The sequence below is a fragment of the Pongo abelii genome, chromosome 19, assembly GCF_028885655.2.
Source record: "Pongo abelii isolate AG06213 chromosome 19, NHGRI_mPonAbe1-v2.0_pri, whole genome shotgun sequence".
Lineage (NCBI taxonomy): Eukaryota > Metazoa > Chordata > Mammalia > Primates > Hominidae > Pongo > Pongo abelii.
The window spans coordinates 23,175,623-23,196,294 of record NC_072004.2 but is presented as its reverse complement, the minus strand read 5'-3'; the positions used below and the strand labels follow the sequence as shown (position 1 = coordinate 23,196,294).

The window sequence follows — 20,672 nt, the reverse complement described above, 5'->3', positions numbered from 1 at the left end:
ACACACACACACACACACACACACACACACACACACGACACAGGATGACTTCGCGGCCAGTTAACCCAAACTCTCCCAGGACTCACTTGTGGCTCCAAGTTTTCTGTTACCCCAGGAAATAATACAAGTGGCTCTAGCTTCCCTTTTTCCAGTCACCCGCCCCAAGTTCTCCAATGCGGACCCTGTTCCTCCCTTAGCATGAATATTCTGGAAACAGATGTGACTCCGCGCCCCAGCTCTCCTGCATGTCCCCGCACCTTCCTTTCCCAGGCATGACCATGGGAAAAAGTGCGAGCCACAGCCGGTTCAGAGCAAGAGGGATGGGACTCTGACGGGAGCTGCCCAGGCCTGGGACTGGGCTCTGACTTTTGTCCTTTTTAAATGTACAGTCCTGCTTCTTGTCCATAGCTCTTTGCTGGTCAATCTCCCTAACACCCATTAGCAGAAAGACAGGGGTTTTTGATTTGGGTCATTTCAGCCAAGGGCCAGCCAGTGTCTTCCAGGGGCTGGCGAGGGCCTGGGGTGCAGAATCACTACAGATGCGCCTGCTATGTAACTCAGGGTAAAGTGTGACTTGGAAATGAAAATATTCTGTAAGTCAGGAGTTACTTCTGGTCAGTAAAAAAAAAAATTCAATAATTAATTTTGCACATTTGAATGACAATACAGTCAATATGAGCCATCCTTCATAATCCATGTGGATGGTCTTCCTCAGGCAAGCTCAAAGTTTCCTGTTTTCTCTGTCCTCCTCCTCCCCGCTCCCCAGCACACACCCTACTCCAGATGATATGCACTGACAGGCCTCATGAAACCCTTACTGCCTTTACACGGCCCACACCACCTGGACAGCACCCTTTTCCCAACTCAGAAAATGGCCCGGGGTGCACAGCAGCCCAGCCTGCCTTCCTTAGTCCCTGCCACGAAGGATTTCTGCAGCCACTTGTGCAGCAGTGGCCGGCCCAGCAGAAGGGAAGTGTGGAGCAGGGCACTGAGCGAGAGGAGACGTCTGACTCCAAAGAGGACGTAAGTCAATGCCAACACCACAGATCCAAGATCTAGAAGAATGCCCCAAAAAATCAGGGCAGGCTGTGCATGCACTCATAAGCCGAGACATCTGTCTGCATTTCTGTCTGTGTCCACCTGAGAGCTACCCTTAACTCCATCCACCCACTTACACAACTTTCTATCTTTACAGCATCTTTCTGTCTACCTGTTGCTCAGTTAGTGGATATTTGTCTCTGTCTCCACTTTCTGCCTGTCTGTTAGTCCACGTCTGTCTCTCTGCCTGTCATTCTGCTCATCCAACCATCTCTTTTTATCTGTGTGTCAATCTTCCTGCCAATTTGCCTCTGTCATTCCCAATGCCTTCCGCCCCCGTGCCCTCTCCCAACCTCGCCTTGCCACATCCTCGGTGTCTAGGTGTCTGGTGTCTTTAATCTCTCAGTCACTTGACTCCATCCACAGCTGGTGACTCCCCAGTCTCAACCTACAGACCCGACCTCTCCTCCAATGTGTCTGAAATCCAGACAGGCTGGTGGCTCAACATACAAGGTTTTTGTGGCAACTTCTTTTTCTTTCCCCACTTTAAAAAAAATTTAAGGTGTAATGTACCTATACTCATCCTTTGCTGTGCACCGTCCTGTGAGTTTTGACAAAGTGCACATATCCGTGTAGCCATGATCAAGACACCAAGCCCCAAAACTGCCTCCTGTCCCTCGTGGTAACCACTCCTCCACCCTCAGCCCCTGGCAGCTACGGATGTGTTCTCCATCCCCTACCCCGTTCACAGCTTCCACAGACACGCGTGGGACCCACAGCAGGAAGTGGCGGGGCCTGGCTCCTTCCACTCAGCTGCTTCCTTTGGGACACGTTTGTGGTGCCAGGTATCAATATCCTCCATTCTCCCTGCTCGGGACGCTTCCATCTTGGGGTGGGCCACGGCTTGCTTGTCCCCTCACCAGGTGAGGCACATGTGGGCCACTTCCTTGTTTGGGTGATTACTACTAAAACTGCTATAAACATCCACTTACAAGTTTTTGTGTGAACATGAGTCTCATTTCTCTTGAGTAGTACCTAGTTGACAAACGGCGGGACCATCTGACAAGTGTAGTTTAACTTTATCAAGAAACTGCAAACCAACCTCCAAAGTGGCTGTGCCTTTGTTTGCATTTTAAAGCATCCAGAGAGGCCATCACTCTCCGCAAGCTTCTTCTCCCTAGTCCTCCCCATCTGCCTGGCTGCTCCCACCCAAGTCCACAGACCAGCCTGGATGCCGCGATGTTTCCTCGGGCCCCTTCTTGGGCTTCACACTCAGCCTCCTACCCTAGTCCCAGGGCCCTCCTCCCTGGCCTGCTTCCTACATGGCAACAGGAATGATCCTGAAAAGTCAAACATGTCAGGGGTCTTTCTTGCTCCCATCACACTTGGAGTCAGCAGATCCCAGCCCCAGCCCCAGCTTATTCCTCTTCCCTAGCTCTAACTGGCCCAGCCCCACTGGCCTTCCCTTTCTCCTCCAGCCACAGAGCACCAGTCCAGGGTTGCCCCGCCTGGGATGCTTGTACCCCAGATCATGGCAGCAAGAGAGGAAAGCTGGTGCTCAGGCAGTGCCCATGTGCCAGGTGCTGCCACAGGCAGTTGCCTACTTCTTACCCGTGGCTTTATGATCATCAGCCCCATTTTACAGAAGAGAGAATAGGCGCAGAGAAGTTAGTGCAGCCAAGGTCTTCAGAGTCCTCAGACGTCCTCTCTGGGTGGCACCAGGACTGGCATAGGGTCATGACCAAGAGGACCCCTAGCTTTCATTCCCTGCTATTCTCTTGTCCATGGCATTCATAGTGTTTACGGCTTCTGGGCTAAGCACAAAGGGAGTGCCCTGTAACAGCCATGAAGTGAAAGCCACGACCCACCATTGCAGCCTCCAAACAAGTGCAGGGCGAAGACCCTTGAACTGTCCTGGTGTTCCGTAGGGAGCACCCCATCCTCCCTCAGGTCGAGCAGACTTGGGGGCTGGGGGTTGGGGCGGGCAGGAGTGCTCTGACTCTGAGATTCAGCACTGGGTTCAAGAAATTACTCTGGCCCAGCCCAGCCCCTGACAGACAAGGGTGAGCAGTGCCCAGTGCCTGCTATCCTGTCGCCCACAGATCAGGAGGCATTCCCATGCCCTGTGACGTTGCTGGCCCCCTTGGGAGGGGCTGTGCTCACCAGCCAGGGAGGCAGAGGCCATTAGCAGGTCCGTGAGGAAATAGGGCCATTGGTATACCACCAATGTATCTGTTCATATTTCGATAACTGCATTTCAATAAAACAGATTTCCTTTGGAACTCTATGCATTTTATTTTTTGCCTTTCGAAATGTTATTCTGACAGCACAGTGGATCCTGGTCGGTGGGTCCCTAATCTGAGGCTGGGGTTGCTCGTGTGGCCCACCCCCCCCCCCTCCCAGCACCTCTGGCATTAGCTGTGCAGAGGAGCCCCTGGGACCCGTTGTGAACCCTATCCCTTCCTGCTCCGATCACTGGTGGTTACCACCCTACCCTGCCCCACAGCAGGGTCCCAGGCACCCCAGGGACAAGCCCACACTGCACCAACTCTGACTTGAAGGTCCTTTTACATCCTGAAGCAGCTAAGGATTTACTGAGTGCCTACTGGGTGCTGGCACTTGCAGTTCTGGGGGCTGGGACCCAGCCATGAACGAAGCAGAACAAAAAGTCCTGCTCCCAAGGGCTGACATTCCGGGGTGGGCAATGCAGCCACACTGTGGCTATGGTGGAGGCCGGGTTGGGGCTGGGAACAGGACTGAGGCTGGGCCCTGCACAGGGTCCTCGGGCTCTTGGTGACCCGCCCACCCCAGCCAAGCATCTTCCTTCTGCTGTCTCCCACTGCAAGGCCTTTGGTTGTGCCTGTCCCTCTCCCTGGGAAGCACTACCCTGTGTGCCTGGCAAACACCCACTCATCCCGCAGATCCCAGAGGAAGTGTCACTTCCTTTGGGAGATCCCCGGTCCCTCCAGCCAGGCCTCCCTGCCTCCGGACGCAGCCCCTGCATGTGTCCCACTGGAGCCCAGGACCACGCTGCTCTGTAGCTCCTTGCTGCAGTGGACATGGTTGGGACCACTCAGATCCGGTTCCTGGGAGGAGTGCCCATCTCCCCGCTACCCTTCTCTGGAGAATAGTCCTGGATCCATAGGATCCACCTCCTCTCCCAGGGTGGCTGCAGGCAAGGACTGACTGATGAGCGCAACAGCCGCCACAGCCGCCCCGCCCCCCTCACCTAAGGAGGACAGCCCCTTGCCCCTCTTCACACCCCTAGGAGTGCCAGACTGTGATGGGCTCCAGTGGCACCCACATCCCTCCTCAGCTCCTTCCTGCCCGGGCTGCTCCCCTCTCCCCTATCCTTCCCCTGCACCAGAATCCCCACTTCGAGGACTCAGGCCCAGACTCTTGTTCACCATCTGCTGGGCCTGGCTTCCTTCCCATCTGGCCCCTGACGCTCACTGTGGCGGCTCATAAATACTTGCTGAAGGAATGAATGGAGCTCTTGTTCCATAGAAGGAAACTGAGGCCCAGAGTTGGCCAGTCATAAACACTCAAGGGCAGAGTCCAGAAGCCAGGCCATCCAGGTCCCAGTCCAGCTGTGGGTGAAGGGGAGCCACCTTCTACATTTTCTTGGTAGCACCAAGGAGGAAAGCGGGTGGAGTACCCAGAGCCTTCCTTGGGCTCAAATCGCCTTCAGCACAAAAGCCCTCGCCCGCTCTGTTCCTGGTTCCCAGTTCCAGTTGCCCCAGGCTGGGCTGCTCTCCCCTGGGTGTGGCCAGTGGCTGGGCCCCATCCTGGCTGGGTCAGCAAAAAGGGGGCCTCTGGTGGCAAGACCTGTAGAGCCCTCTGTGTGGGAGAGACGCCTGCAGGGCCCGCACCCGCCATCCAAGCACACATGGAGCTCCTCCATGCCCTGCTCCTGGCACTGGGCACCAGCGGGGACGGAGACGGCAGTCCCTGCCCTGCAGAGCTCGCAGCCTGGTGAGGACAGCAGACAGCAAGCCTGGGGGTGACGGCTGCCTCCAGAGGGAGCATCTGCCATCCCTCACACTGGGTCCGGGAAGGCGTAGACTCGAAAATTGAGGAGCTGGGTCTGCTGAGACCTGAGGGGAAAGTGTCAGGTAGAGGGAAGGCACACGCAAAGGTCCTGGGGTGGGGGGACATGTGGAATGTCAAGGAACTCAAGGGGCAAGGTGCCTGCAGCAGAGGGGCAGGAGCGAGAGGGACAGCAGGGAAGGTTGCGCTGCACGGGGCGGGCTTGCAGAGGTGAAGCGGGCAGGGAGCAGCTGGGATTTTATTGCCAGTGTTAGGGAGAAGCTAGGGGGGTTTCAGGCAGGGGGCTGCAAGGCCTGATTCTGGTTGTAAGAAGACAACTCTGGTGCTGGGTGGAGAGTGGGCTGAAGGGGGTCAGATGTGTCCTTGGGGGCCCCCACTGCTGTTGGGGAGCCCACAGGCAGCTCTGATCTGGGCTGTGATTCCTCCCGAGTTGTGGGGGTCCTCCCTGCAGACTGGTTTTAGGAAGGGCAAAGTGGAGATGAGTCCAGGGCAGGCCCCAGCTGGGGCATCCCTCCACTGGCTGAGTCCGCAGCCCAGCCCTGGTAACCAGCAGGCGGAGGCCCTGAGGTGTCCAGTGCCCAGCAGGGTGGCAGCATCTGGGTCAACTGACCGAAGGGCCCAGGGCCTGGCTTAGATCCCAGCTTGAGGAACTACCCTGTGGGGGCCTCGAGCAAGTCCCTTAGCTTCCCTCCACCAAACTCCTCTAAAATAGGTTAGCAGTGCCTCTGAGGCCTGCTGACACGGGCCAGGCCAAGATCAAGGGCGGGGCCTGACAGACCTCAAACTTCAAGTTCGCAGGCGCTCAGTGAACACTCACAAGCTCTCCACCCCCACCCCAGCTCTACCTGTTTTAAAGCAGATTCTGGGTTGGGCTCACATCATCCCTGGAGAAGCAGGGAAGTGCACGGAAGTCACGCAGACCTGGGGTTAGGCTTGGGCTATGTGTTCCTTGCTGTGACCTTGAGCCAGAGCAGCACCTCCGCGTGCCCCTCAGGAGGGCAGGCAGTGCCAGTGCAGTCTGACTTAGCAGAAGACAGGCACCGAGGAGCACTCACTATGTCAGGGTTCTTTCTCCTCCTTTCTAACAAACCTGTGAGCTGGCCATTCTTATGAACACCCCCTTTTTGCAGATCAGGAGACCGAGGCTGCAGGGGGAAAGGAATTCACAGGAGGTCCCCCAGCAAATGAGTGGCCTGGATGCTGACCCAGGGCCCTTTGCGGCATTAGTACAGCCAGGACAGCGCACCTGGAGACTCTACGATAAGCATTTGTTGAGCACCAACTGGGGCCAGGGCCTCATGCCTATCAGTCAGTGCCATGGGAATGGCCCAGAGGGCTTGAGTGGAGTGGAGACAGATGCCACCGTGTTTTGGCCCCAGTTGGCTTAGATCCTGCTACTGGGGTCCCAGGAGGGCCCCAGAGTCAGAAAGGAGGTCCCCACGAAACCAAGCCACCTCCAGGGTCCCCCAGTCACCCGAAGTCCAACCCAAGGGAGCTCCCACTGGGAAGCCTTCGTGACCCTCTAGGCCCTGGCACCCAAGCCCCTGCTCCATGTTCTGCCATGCACTGCACCATCACCCGGGAATGACTCGGGCAGGGGATTCTTATCCGGGGTTGTCTGGAATCATCATCGAAATCCTGCAGAAAGAGGGTCCCCTGAGCCCTTTGCTGATGCAGAGGAGTGGAGAACTCTCCACTCACATAGTTTGGGAAGGGAAGGAATTCTCTCCCCACAAGTCCCTGCTGAAGACCTTGGAGATCTGGGGCTGAGCCTCAAGGTACAGATGAAAGTCTAGTTTCCCAAAATTGGGCCATGTGTGTTCCCTCACCCCACCCCAGGCTTGTCTCGTCACCTCAGTGGAGACACCGGCACGCTCTGAAACTCCTCAGCCCCTGCCTGCTACAAGCTGGAGCAGGGCTTCCCCTCCTGGGAAAGGAGTTGCCTGTCTCAGGTCAGCCTCCCCCAGCTGGGGAGGGCGCTGCTGCAACAGCAGGCACCCAGCACATCCTTGCAGAAGGAAGGGAAGGCAGGAGGCTCGGCCCTGCCACCTGGGAGGGGTGACATCATGGGACAAGCCCTGTGTGCTTGCCGGAGACCACTGGGAGCTGCGAGGAGGCTGAGTTCTGTTCCGTCTCCCAACAGCTGCCACCATGCCCCACCCTCACCCATGAGGAAGCCCCAGGAAACCCCCACCCAAGGCAGAGGCTGAGGAAGCCGGGCGGATACCCAGCACGCCGTGGAGCCATGCAGGGGACCTTCAGAAAACACATCTCGACACAGGGGACCTCAAAGAGATCAAAATGCATTTAATGTGGTCTAGTCTCATCGCCTACGTCTTTAGATACTGCTATGTATTGAAAATAACATGAAAATTCTCCAGTTTCACCATTTAAAATAATTTGACATTCTATGACCTCACGCAGGGCAGACACCCTGTACAGGGGCCTCCCAACAGTGGCTCCTCCCTGCCCCCCAGGACCCTCTGGGTGGGGACCGGGCAGCACAGCACCAGCAGAGGCTCAGGGGGCGGCCACCGTGCTCTGAGCAGCAGGCATAGGCTGCACACAGACACACACTCAAGTACATGGATTCACATGGGCACACACACAGCCTCCTACACACGAGCCGGACGCACACGCTCACCTCCAGGTGCCTCATCCTGGAACACAAGCTCCGCTCAGGCGCAGACGTGCGTAATCAGGGCAGAGGGTCGGGGACCGTGGGGTTCAACTGTGCCAGTGCCCAACCTGACGGGTGGGTGCCCACCCTCACAGCCCCCCTCATAGGAAACTTGCACACGGAAACGCCTGTGGGTAGACAGACACATAACCACCTGCATACACACACACACACACACACACACACGTATAGATCACATATCTGTATTACTAACCCAGTCATACACGTGAAGAGCCGAGTGTGCATGTGTGCACCACACATGTATGCATGCAGGCTCACACAGGCACACGCCTCCACACACACACTCCCCAGGGGCCAAGTCTTCCTCGCTCCTGGCTCGTCCCATCCGCCCTCCCGCTTCAAGTGCACTAAAGAGGGAGACTATTTTGGTCGTTAGCACAAGCAATAAATAAATAAATAAATACAGGGGAAGGAAGAAAGAGGGCAGGAGAATCAAGCATCTGCCGCCTTTGGGGAGATGAGGCGCTGGGGCTGCTCTCCCGCAGGGTGGGGGCTGGGAGGCAAGAGCACAGACCTCCAGGGGGTGGGCCTGGGGCCCCCGGACTCAGCTCTGGGTCGGGGGAGTAGAAGGCTGTCTCACTGGCCCTGGAAGGGCACAGGCCCCTACACCAGCACCAAGTGACCAGGGTCACCACTGTCCCTCAGCATGGCCATCAGGGAGGCGAAGTGTCAAGCTCTCCCCTGCCAACTTCACCCCAGCACCCAGGGCTAAGGCTGAGAAAGCCCCTCAGGCTTCGGGGCCAGGCCTGGGAGCAGGAACCAGCTGAGGCACTCCTGGCAGACCCCAAGAGGAAAGAGCTACCTCGGCGGAATCTTCTATGCCAGAAATGAGTGTGGGGCTGAAGCTGGGGCAGGATGCTGAGTCGGGCCTACCCCAGGATGTAGGGGTCCGGTGTCTTGACTTCCATTGCCCCAGACCTCAGGGCTGAGTCTTCAGCTGCTAAGGAGGGGAGGAGGTGGAGGGAAGAGGCAGACACCCCCACCCCAGGCCCCCAGCCCCTCTCTGTCTCCCACACCCCACCCACTCACTGCATGACCCCCTCTGCTCTCTGCCTCAGCTTCCCCACTTGGGCCAGAGTCCTCGGTGCCTTCTGGCTCTGAGCTGTCTCGGGGGTAGAGTTGGAGCAGGAGACACATCCTTTCTGATTACCGGCTTCTGGAGAGGCCCGGCTAGAGGAGAGCAGGTTTTCTCCACAGCCCTGGGAAGGGCCTGGCTCCACCACGGACAGGCAGCTGACCCAACCAGCTGCCACGAACAAGATGGGGTGGCAGAGCCAGCAGTGACAACAAGGGGACCCCAAACCTCTTCCTGATGAGGGCGCCACAGTGCCTCAACCTGGGGGAGGGTGGTGGAGGAGCGGCCCTGGAAGCCTCGGCAGGAATTCTGTTCCACGGCTGGTTTCTGATTCAGCTTTGAATGAGCATGGCACTCCCCAGTCATCCCAGTTGGCAGGAGGGGGTGACGATTCCTCTCCTTTCCTAAGATCTTTCCTCTGCCATTCAGTGCTGACCAGGGCCTGGCTGTGCCCTGCCTGAGCTCTGCTGTGCCGCTCCAGGTGAGGCAGGGACAGGATGTGGTCCTATGTCAGGCAGACCTGGCCCCTGCCACCTTCACAAGGCAGACAGAGGGGCTGGAGGAACTTCAGCAGTGGAGGTATGGGCGGGGTGGGGTGTGACAGGGTTGGGGGGAGATGAGCGAGCCCAGAAAGAACAGGACAACCCGGAGTCTCTAAGGCACGACTCACACTGTGGGCCCAGTGGAGACGGGGCTGCCAGCTTCCTCCTAGCCTGGGATCCCGACTTGCCTTCCCAAGGAGCCATCTCGGCCTATGGCTCCTAACCACCCCTCACTGTGGAAGGGGCGGAGGCCTGGACAGAAATGGAGAGAGAAGCAAAACAGGAAAATCGAGGGTGGGGGGAGGAACCCTCGATGGCAGGTCCCATGCCTGGCCCTGAGACACATCTCTAAGGTACAAAGGCAAACTCTAAAAGCTCAAACCAGTTTCTTCCCAGCCCCACCCACCACCCCAATGACAGTAGAAAGCTTTTATTACGATCATTAACATGGTCTTGATTTTTCTATCACAAACAGAGCCCAGCTGGCTCGTGAGCTTGACGAAGTGCGGTCCCAGAGCACTCTGCTTGCCCAGGGACTGCGGTGCCCACACACACGGGGAGAGGCCGGTCCCACCTCGGGGAACCCTCTGGAGCCTCCAGCCAGCTGCTGCATCCTGGCAGACCCATGGAATTCTAATTGTTCTTTTTGCCCCCTATGAATTAAAAAAAATTTTTTTCAATTGCATGGTAATTTTTTTTTTTTTTTTTGTAAACAGTCTCACCCAAGCTAAGGTCGAGAAAGCTGAAACCCGGTGTTTCTCCCCAAGTTAAAAACCAGCAAGGAGCACCGCAGCTAGCCAGCCTTGGACAGCAGAGGCTGGGCCCACCATCGAGCTGAGCTGCTTCCCCGCAGGCTGCAGCTCCATCTTCAGGCAGAAGCCCTGGCCCCCGTGGCCTGGCCCCCCAGGAGGCCACTTCTTTGCCCTGAGCCTGTGATAGCCTCTGAGGCCGGGGGCTGCCGCTCTGGCTGCCCCCTCTCCGGCCAACCTTCTGAGGCCGTTGCAAAGAAACATAAAACGACTAAAACGCTACTGAGTCTGCAACCCAGGGCACTGGGCCCGTTCTGCTCAAACCCGGGGCCCCTGAGCGGCGGCGGGGCCTCTCCCCGGCCGGGGGTGGATGCTGCATGTCGGCCAAGGTTGGCTCAGATCTCTGACTCCCGTCTGTAGGGCCGCTGCTCCAGGGCCCCACCGCCAGCCTGGAGTCTGTCAAAGTCATGCCTGGCCTGGGGGCTGAGGCCGTCCCGGCTTCGGCCGTCCTGGTCTCCGTCCGCCTCATCCTCCTCGTCACGGCTCAGGAAGGCCAGCTCGTTCTCGTAGCAGAAGGAGTTGGCGCTGGGCAGCAGGAACTTGTTCTCCACCAGATCCTTCGCACTGCAGCGGGGCGTAGAGGGCACCTCATAGGTCTTGTGGAAGTGCGAGTAGTCGATCTTGTACTGGTTCTTCTCCTCGAAGAGCACAGGCTCAAAGCGGTGACCCCACAGGATCTCATTGGCCAGGTAGGAGCTGCGGGCCTGGGTGGTCATGGCTGTGGCCTCCACCATGCCTTCCAGGATGACCACGATCTCAAAGTCGTCCGTCTCCAGGTCCTGCCGGCTGATGCCGAACAGCGGGCTGGCCTCGTCAATCTCGTGCAGGATGGTGATGGGCGACACCAGAAAGATGCGGTCCAGGCCCTTGTCGAAGCCCACATCGATGTCGATCTGGTCCAGCGGGATGTACTCGCCCTCCTCGGTGACCCGCGGCTTGATGAGCTGCGCGCGCACATGGGCCTCCACAATGTGGCTCTTGCGCAGGTTGCCCACACGCCACATGAGGCAGAGCTTGCCGTCACGCAGAGCCACCACGGCGTTGTGGCTGAACAGCAGCGTCTGTGCCCGCTTCTTGGGCCTTGCCATCTTGGCCATGATGGCACCAATCATGAAGGAGTCGATGATGCAGCCCACGATGGACTGGGCCACCACCATGAAGACGGCCACCGGGCACTCCTCCGTCACACAGCGCAGCCCGTAGCCGATGGTGGTCTGCGTCTCGATGGAGAAGAGGAAGGCCGCCATGAAGCCGTGCACCTGCATCACACAGGGTGTGCGGCCGCGGCCCTCAGCCGGCTCCAGGTCACCGTGTGCCACAGCGATGACCCAGAAGATGACGCCGAACAGCAGCCAGGAGGCAAGGAAGGCCAGCGAGAAGATGAGCAGCATGTAGCGCCAGCGGATGTCCACACAGGTGGTGAACATGTCAGCCAGGTAGCGCTGGGACTTCTCGTCCATGTTGGCGAACTCAATGTTGCACTGGCCATTCTTCTTGACGAAGCGGTTGCGGCACCTGCGCCGCGTGTGCACCTTGCCGTTGCCGAAGCCGTTGGCGCCCGACATGGTGACCAGGTGCAGCCCGTCCTCCTCCGATGACACGATGCTGTAGGGGTTGGCCCGGCTGGCTGCGGTCATCCCGGGGGTTGGGGGACCCTGGCTCACCCCCAGGCTAGCTCCAGGCAGGGCGGCTCCTGCAACAGAGAGGACGGCATGTCTGGCTGGGCTGGTGGCTCTGGGCTCCTCCACCCCCATCCCAGGGCCCCCAGATGTGACTGGAGGACGCTTCCACCCTGATTGACCCACAATCGTGCTCTGGTCTTGCCTAAGCCAGCTCCCCACTCCGCCTTCCCAGTGCAAGTGGCCACCCCCTTCGCGCCCCCAGCAGCTCTAGCCAAAAACCTCAGCTCCACACCTCACCCCCACACTGAGGGCTCTGAACAGTCTATTTAGGATCCTACCCCTTCTCCCACCCTCAAGGCCTGAATCTCACCAGTGCCTGCCCAGCCAGTTCGGGGCACACCTTGCCAGCCTCTCTGCCTCTGCCCATGGCCCCCCAGTCTCCATGGCAGCCACAGAGGGCCTGTGGAAGCTGAGTCGGTGCCTGTCCCTCCCCTGCTCAATGTCAGAGGCCCCCCAGGACATGCAGGACCTGCACAGGGAAGCCCCTGACCCCTCGGACCTCACCTCCCAGCCTCCTCCAGCAGACTCTCCTTCCGGCCACAGCCCCTGGCCCCAGGCTGTCCCTCAAACCCACCCCGGACACCCTCCCACAAGACATCCTGCCACTGCCTCGCCACCTTGGCACCAGAGGCCTCCTTGTGCCCCAGGAAGACCCACGTCCCATCCCTGCTATATCCACAGCACTGCCCTTTCTAAGGGCACAATGGCGGCAGCAATAACAATAACGTAGCTGGGGGCACACAACCATCAACCCCACCCTGAGACCACCACTCCCTAAGGGCAGCACATGTTCTTTTTTTCTTTTCTTTCTTTTTTTTTTTTTTGTTTTTTTTTTGGACAGAATCTTCCTCTTGTCACCTAGGCTGGAATGCAATGGCGCGATTTCAGCTCACTGCAACCTCCGCCTCCTGGGTTCAAGCGATTCTCCTGCCTCAGCTTCCTGAGCAGCTGGGATTATAGGTGCCCACCACCACATCCAGCTAACTTTTGTATTTTAAGTAGAGACGGGGTTTCACCAAGTTGGCCAGGCTGGTCTCAAACTCTTGACCTCAGGTGATCCACCTGCCTCGGCCTCCTGAAATGCTGGGATTACAGGCGTGAGACGTTTTCTCTTTTGCTTCTTGTTGTCCCTCCCAGGGCCTAGAATGCGGCCTGCCACCCCTGTCGCCACCCACTTTGAACACCCCAAGCTGGGTCCCACCACCCTCCTGACACCCACACGCCCCACTCTACAGTGTCCACCCACATGCCATGCTTGCAGCTTCTTGGTCACCAGCAGTGCCAAAGAGGGTAAGATCTGGCACCCAGACATGGGCTGCTCCCTGGCTGACCTCAGCCAAGAGCCCTCCCCAGCCCCTGCTTCCCGCATCTCTAAGGAAGATTGCAAGGCTGCTACCCTGGCACCTGGGCAGTGCTCAGGGGTGTCACCTGTTCCCAGCACCACCCTCAGCTCACTGCAGGCAGCACCTGGCTCCAGGCCAGCCTACTGCACATTCAGGCACCCCAAGACAGGCCCCACAGCAGGGCATCCATGCCAGCCAGAACAAAGCCTGCTCTCAGCCACCGACGTGCCCACCCCCGGGACACACAGGCTGCGCTGCCTGCACTAAAGGCCCCACGCTGGCCTGTCAGTGACAGCCTAAGTCGTCTGCAAGCTAGGGGCTATGGCACCGCCTGGCCCACAGCCGCATCTGGATGGCAGCGTGCCTCGGCTGGGCTAGGCTGGAAGCAGGGAGAACTGGGCCTTCCAGCATTAGCCCCGCACAGAGGAGCTGGACAGGCCCACCCCTCCCCGCCCACAGGGTCCCAGCACCCCCAGTCCCAGTCCAGTCACACCACGACCTCAGAGCTAGACAAAGCCTTGTCCCTTAGCACGCCTGCAGCCACGTTACTCAGCTACGAAGACATTGAGGCCCCAAGAGAACATCCTGGGGGGCTGGCACCACTGTGGACCGGGCGCTGCACACAGCCTTCTGCAGGCCTCTCAAGCCCTCCAGGGAGGGGTGGGCCATCCTGCTTTACAAACAAGGACCTGGAGGCCCAGAAGCCAGAATGGACTTGTCCCAGTCCCATAGGCAGGAGGCAGCAATGCCAGGATTCAGCCCCGGTCTGTGTGACCCAGCTTCTGGCCACGACCACACTAGTCTGGGCCTCGGAGCGGGTGCGGCCTCTGACCTCTGCTCCAAACACCTGAGCAACAGGTGATGGTGGAGCCGCCTGCCCAGCCAGGCTGTGGAACACTCCCAGGGGGTGCACCGGTTGCTCGGCCCCGAGCCGGCCAGTCCGAGCAGCACACAGCAACTGCTGCCTGAGAGAGACACAGGGAGAGCAGGCGGGGTCCTGGGCGCCTCGGGGGGCAGATGCATCAACTGCTGCCCTCAGATCATCCTCTCAACAACCCGGGGGTGCAGTCACCATCCAGGTTCAGAGAAGTTAAGTGACTCCCCCCAGGCCACACAGCCATGAAGCAGGAGAGTTGAGATTTAAACCACCTCTAGCGCAATCTCCCACCATGGGCCGCCGAGCTCTGCAGGGGACACCTTTCCTTACTCTGCCGTCCTCCCCCAACACCGCTGCGGCTGACCACCTCACCATGACGCTGAGGAGCTGGGACGCAGGGCCGGAATGGTGGACACTGCTTCTGCCTGGGCCAGGAGGTAGGGAGCCGGCGGCAGGGGGGATCCCTGCGGCTGTGCTGGGAAGAGGGCTCAGCCCCAGATTCCTGGACCCTCCAGAAGGAGGCAGCCAGGGCTGGGGCACTGAGACGCCGGCGTGAGGCCACCAGCTGACAGGGGCTGGATTTGTGTGGCCCAGGGGCCTTGAGGGACTTCCAGCGGGTCATGGCTGCTCCAGCCCCTGCTCCGAGCAGCTCGAAGCCTGCAAGGAACAGAATCACAAGAATCAAAGGCCAGAGAGCCCGGTCTGCATGTGCTCCCAGCAGCTGGCGGCCTCGAAACTGGACAGCTACCAGACTGGTGAGGGTGCTGCCACAGCTCCTGGCATCTCTGCCAGGGCTGGGCACCCCAGACCTGCCCAGATGGTGTCATACAGGCTTGGAAACCCCCACTTCTGTTGACGTTCCTCTCTGCGTGGTTTTACCACACAGAGAGCATCAACAAGGTCAAGTTCACGCCCCACTCTCTCATTTCTCGAGCCAAAAACTGACAAAGACACCTGTCCCAGGACCCCTGGAAACTGAGCAGAAGACAGAGTTGGAGCCCAGAATGTCAGTCCTCAGCCTCACACAGCCCTGCTCTGCCGTGTGTGCGTGTGTGTGAGCGAGAGAGAGAGAGAGAGAGAGAGAGAGAGAGAGACCCTCCCCAGGGGTGCTGGGAGCCCCCTCACTGGGCACTTGGTGAATACAGAACCACAAAGACAGACCCAGAAGGGGACCCTGGCATAGAAACCCTAGCACCACAAGCTAGACAATGTCCCAAGAACACTCCTGCGTAAACACAGGCGTGGCAAGAAGTTACACAACCATGCAGCCTTTAAGGACGCAATTTAAGAAATATAGGACAATATCCTCCACCAGGGACATACAGGCCTTTTTGGCTCTTGCTCAATGGGGTGCATACGGTGAAATCAGACAAGACATGAAAGAGAAACTGTTTTGCTGGAAGAGGCCTTAGCAAGCAAGGAGGCTGGCTCCCCATTTCACAGATGGGAGAACCAAGTCCAAAAGAGAAAAAGAGACTTGTCCCAGGTCACAAAGCAATTCAAGGGCCAGGACAAGGTGCTCACTACTAAAGTTGGGACCATTTTCCACAGACACCCAGGTTGGCCTGCCAGGGTCCCAGGGTTGCCGGGAGGGGAATGAGAGAGGGGCGCTGGGGTACACTACCTGAGCTAGACAAGGCGGTTTCAACATCGAGGGGCAGTGAAGCAAACCCAGCAGGGAGAGAGCAGGCAGTGGGGAGACAGCGCGGGCCCGGCAGACCCCCAGAGATCCCTGCTTTCCTGCTTTCCTGCTGGCCACAGTGCCTACAGACACAGCCTCCCATCGACCAGTCCACTTGAAGAACGGACCAGAGCCTGGGCTGGGAGCTTTTAGAGAGGATGCCAGACGGCAGCTGCCACGTGACCTAAGGGTGGGGTCCAGGAGTCACCGGGAGGTGCTTCCGGATGGAACTGGATGCCCCATGCCCACTGCCCTGAGGCCCTGGGCTTCTCAGGTTTCGGTGACATCCGGGAGGAGCCCAGGGCAAGGCCTGGACCCACATTCCCAGCCACCAAGAAAGCACTGACCGGAAGGGAGAGTGCAGGGGCCTGCATCACCCAGGGTAAGACATAGGGACTCGGAGCGGGAGGTGCCAACAGCCCCCATCTCCCATGCAGAGACTGTTCAGCTAGCTGGGGCGCCTCCCGAGGCACGAATACAGCACTCAGTATCTATCAAGTGCTTACTACCTGCCACGTGTTCTTCTAAGAGCTTTAATAAACTAATTCATTTAATCCCTCCCATCACACTGTGATTATTATCCCCATTTTCCAGATGAGCAGACGGAAGCCTAGGAAGATTGAGTCACTGTGAGGGTTACACAGCCTTTCAGGAGTGAAGCTTCCAGGCTGGGCTGTGAGGGTGAAACCAGTGCCCCACAACACCAAGACCTGAAGCCTGACTGTGTGCGTGGCACTGCAATCCTTTTGGTCCCAAGCCCCTGCAATCCCAGGTGGTGATGAGACGTAGACTACCGCAAATCGGCACTCAAAAGCACAGGTTCAAGGGCCCTCACCAGCACTCCGACCCACGGCCACTCACCCTCATTCAGAGATGGGGCACTCTACCTCATGATCAAGCCTCACCGTTGGAAGACTCCTCGGAGATCACTCAATGCAGGGAAGGCTGGCGCACACCTCCCCGCCCAAGGTGCCTGCTCCAGCCTCGCCCAGGCAAGCACCAGTCCTCAGCCACGGAGCTTCACCCACTGCATCCAGAGCAGCTCAGAATCTTTCCTAATCCAGGCACCATTCATCAGATGCAGCACTGGGGCCTGGAAAGTCCAGCCCTTCCTTTGCAGATGGGGAGACTGAGGCTCTGAGCCGGTGCCCTTGCTCCGTCACATAGGGTGTGAGAGGCAGGGCTAGCTGCAGGGTTAGGGGCTCTACCTCATGCCAGGCCCTACCCAGGGTGTAGGACCACATCAAGGCTAGGCTGGGCACAGGAAGCCAGGAGGGGCACTCCTGGGGGACACTGCCAGAGCCAAGAGTGGGAGGCAAAGATGTGCTGGGCACCCTGGGGGCAGTGAGGAAGCTTGGCTGGATGGGGGAGAACCCAGGCTGGTGTGGAGGGGAGAGGGAGAGTGGGGGGTGGCATTCCTGTGTCTCATAATCTGGGAAGAAGATGATGACCTCTTACGCCCAATCCCCTTTCCAGGCCAAACTTCCCCACCAAAGACTCAGCTGGCCTCAGTCCACCAAGCTAACCCATGGCCCCCAAACATTTGGGTCCAATGCCATGCCGGCTTCCTATGCCAAACGCAGACTAGGCCTGAGGAGAGAGGCAGCAGCAACACATCACTGTGTGCAGGGCATGGGGTGGTGGGTGCCCCACTGATATCCTAGGCCCTTACCACCTCAGGCCCACCTGTCTCAATTCCTATACCAACCACAGTGTCTCTCTGCCCAAAAGCTCTCTCTAGCCATGGGCACGCTCTGCCATTCAGAGGGCAGGCTGAGGAGTTGATGCTGCCAGGACAGCTTTCAATCAGTGACTGATGGGAGCAGGTGGCTGGTCCCCAGCAAGCTGCCCCTGGGAGGGGCACTGCTTCCCTGGCCTCCCCAGCGGGAGTCGGCTCCAGTGCCCCAGCAGTGACTGTATCAATGACATGCCCTTTATCACTTCCTTCTCTTTCTCACCTCATTTCCTTATTTCCTGGGATCACCTCCCAGGAAACTACTTGCACTGGAACCTTTGTTTCCTGGGCCTTCTTCATAGGGTCTCCCGTAGCCTCTCCACAGCAAAGGCTCTTGAACCCTGGCCTCCCCTTCTGGATGCCCCACAACACCAAGTCTCGTCCTCCTCTTCCTCCTCCTCCTCCTGCCCCACAATACCGAGCCGCCTCCTCCTCCTCCTCCCCCTCCTCCTGCTCCTCCTCCTCGTCCTCCTGCTCCTCCTCCTTGTCCTCCTGCTCCTCCTCCCCCTCCTCCCCTTCTTCCTCCTCCCCTTCCTCCTCCTCCTCCTCCTCCTCCCCTGGACCCCTTTAGGATCCTCTAGCACTGGGCTTTTCCGGTTCAGGCCAGAAGCTACTTCCCACCTTGTGTGAGAGTTGATCTTGCCCAGGCCCCATCTCTGACCAAGCTCAGAGGCCTAGAGAGGCTGATGCAGGCGCTAGCAAAGAGGGGCACCCAGGAAATGCTCCCCAGCCAGATGAAGGGTGAAGGACTAAGCAGCTGAATGGGATGGATGAGGAGATAGGTGGAACAGTGATTGAATCAACAGGTGGGTGGTCGGGCAAATAGGTGGGTAAATCGGGTTGACGGGTGGGTGGGTGGATGATAGGGGTGACCAGATACATGGACTGGCTAGGTGGGTGGAAGGATGGGTGGATGGATGGTTGAGCAGATGAATAGGTGGGGGAATGGGTGAGGAATGGATGGCATGGGCGAGGGGATGGGTGGAGGGGTGGAGGCATGGGTGGGTGGATGGAAGGCTGAGCAGATAAATGGGTGGGGGAATGGGTGATGAAAGGATGGCAATGGTGGGTGGAGGGGTGAAGGATGTACAGATGAGAGTCTGGTGGAAGGAATGCCTAGATGCACAGGAGCACGTCAATGACTTCACTCTTACCTCTTGAGTTCTATCTTCTACGTAATGGTTCTGAGTGGGCACAGTACTGTCTTCAAGGCTGAATTAGTAGTGGCTGCCATTTCCCAGGCACCAGCTGGAAAGGATCCAGTCACTAGAACATCCTAAAGTTAAAAGAGTAAAGCCAAGTTACTGCAGGCAGTACTGCTCTTCTCAGAGGGGCTCACAAGTAAGACACAACCACATGAACCCACATTTCTGCTCACTTCCCCAGGGCCCCACAGGAGGTGGAAGGGCCTCTGGCCTGCACCTTTGATGCCCCACACCTTCACAGCATGGCAACCATCCAGAACCAGAGAAGAGCAGAACAAGATGGGGTGTCAGAGAAAAATGACAGCTGACAATTACTGAGTACCTATTGCATGCCAGACACTATAGTAGGCATTTTACATACATCATCTCACATAATCCTCACAATTCCACAAGGTTGCAACTATTGTTGTTACTATTCCAGAGAAGTAGGTAATGTGGTAATTATCCCACTGTCACAAAGAAATTCAGGCCCTCAGCCTGTACTCCCAGCCACCACCTGCAGAGCCTTCCCAACGCCAACCTTGGAGCCAGTTGTGAATAGCTGGGTGGGTGGATGAATGAATGGGTGGATGGATGGATGGATGGATGGATGGATGGATGGATGGATGGATGGATGATGGATGGGTGGGTGGATAAATGAATGCAGGGATGAATGGGTAGGTGGATGGATAAATGGATGAGTGGGTAGATGGATGAATGAATACATGGGTGGGTGGATGGATGGATGGATGGGTGAATGAGTGGTTGGGTGTGAGGGTGGATGGCTGTATGGAGGAGAGGATGGATGAGTGGATGAATGGGTGAATGGATGAGTGGATGAATGGGTGAATGGATGAGTGGATGAATGGATAATATGGATGGATGGATGGATGGATGGATGGATGGATGGATGGATGGTTGGATTGATGGATGGATAAGTGTGAAAGTAGATGATTGGATGGATGGATGAACAGAAGGGTAGATGGGTGGGTGACTGAGTGGATGGGTAGATGAATGAATGGAGGGATAGATGGGTGAATGGGTGGATGGATGGATGGATGGATGGATGGATGGATGGATGGGTGGATGGATGGGTAATGGGTGGGTGGATGGATGGATAGGTGAATGGGATGGATGGATGGACAGATGATTGGGTGGAAGGATGGGTGAGTGAATGAGTGGATGGGTGAGTGGAGAAGTGAATGGATAGAGGGATGGCTGGGTGGATGGGTGGGTATATGGGTGAGTGGGTGGATGAACAGATTAATGGATGAATGGGTGATGGGTGCATGGATGGATGGATGGATGGATTGTTGGGTGATGGATGGGTGGAGTGAATGAGTGGATGAGTGGATGGGTGGATAGATGGACAGGTGGATGAGTGTATGGGTGGGTAGAGAAATGAATGGATACAGGGATGGAAGGGTGGATGGATGGATAGATGGGTGAATGGATGGGTGGGTGGATAGGTGGGTAGATGGATAGATGGATGGGTGGATGGGTGGATGGATGGGTGGGTAGATGGATAGATGGATGGGTGGATGGGTATGAGGATGGGTGATGAGTGGGTAGATGGATGGATAGGGTGTTTGGGCAAGTAGGATAGATGACTAGATGGATGAGCGGGTGGGCACATGGCTAACTACGTGGATGGGCACACATCAGTAATTTGCCAGAGATCTGCCTTGGGTACACATACATCCTACATGGTCCCTGCAATCCCCAAGATGCAATTTCCCCACCTGTCAAAGGGGTCCCCCTGCCTTCCTATCCAGTGTGCTGTGAGAATCAGAGAAGAGGTTGGTGGGAAGGGGCTCCGAGGATCTCCACGGTGAGCCACCTGACATGCTTCTCACCTCCGCACCTCCCAGCCAGGGAGTTCATGGGGCCTGCCCTTTCCAAGGTTACAGCCAAGGCTGGTTTGTCACACTGGTTTTTCTGGCTGGAATTAAGGC

The 20,672-nt window shown here is 57.7% G+C and overlaps 1 protein-coding gene across 2 annotated transcripts in view; it reads right to left on the bottom strand.

The window, feature by feature from the left end:
* Positions 1-10,066: 10,066 nt before the first annotated feature.
* KCNJ12 (potassium inwardly rectifying channel subfamily J member 12) overlaps positions 10,067-20,672 on the bottom strand; it is a 40,362-nt gene continuing 29,756 nt past the window's right edge. For both annotated transcript variants that reach the window (XM_024241508.3, XM_054536331.2), the window contains exons 2-3: positions 18,688-18,809; positions 10,067-11,908 (exon numbers count right to left, since the gene is read on the bottom strand). In XM_024241508.3, the coding sequence (XP_024097276.3) occupies positions 10,551-11,852 (1,302 nt within the window). In that variant the 5' untranslated portion in view covers positions 11,853-11,908; positions 18,688-18,809 and the 3' untranslated portion in view covers positions 10,067-10,550. The remainder of the gene's footprint in view (positions 11,909-18,687; positions 18,810-20,672) is intronic.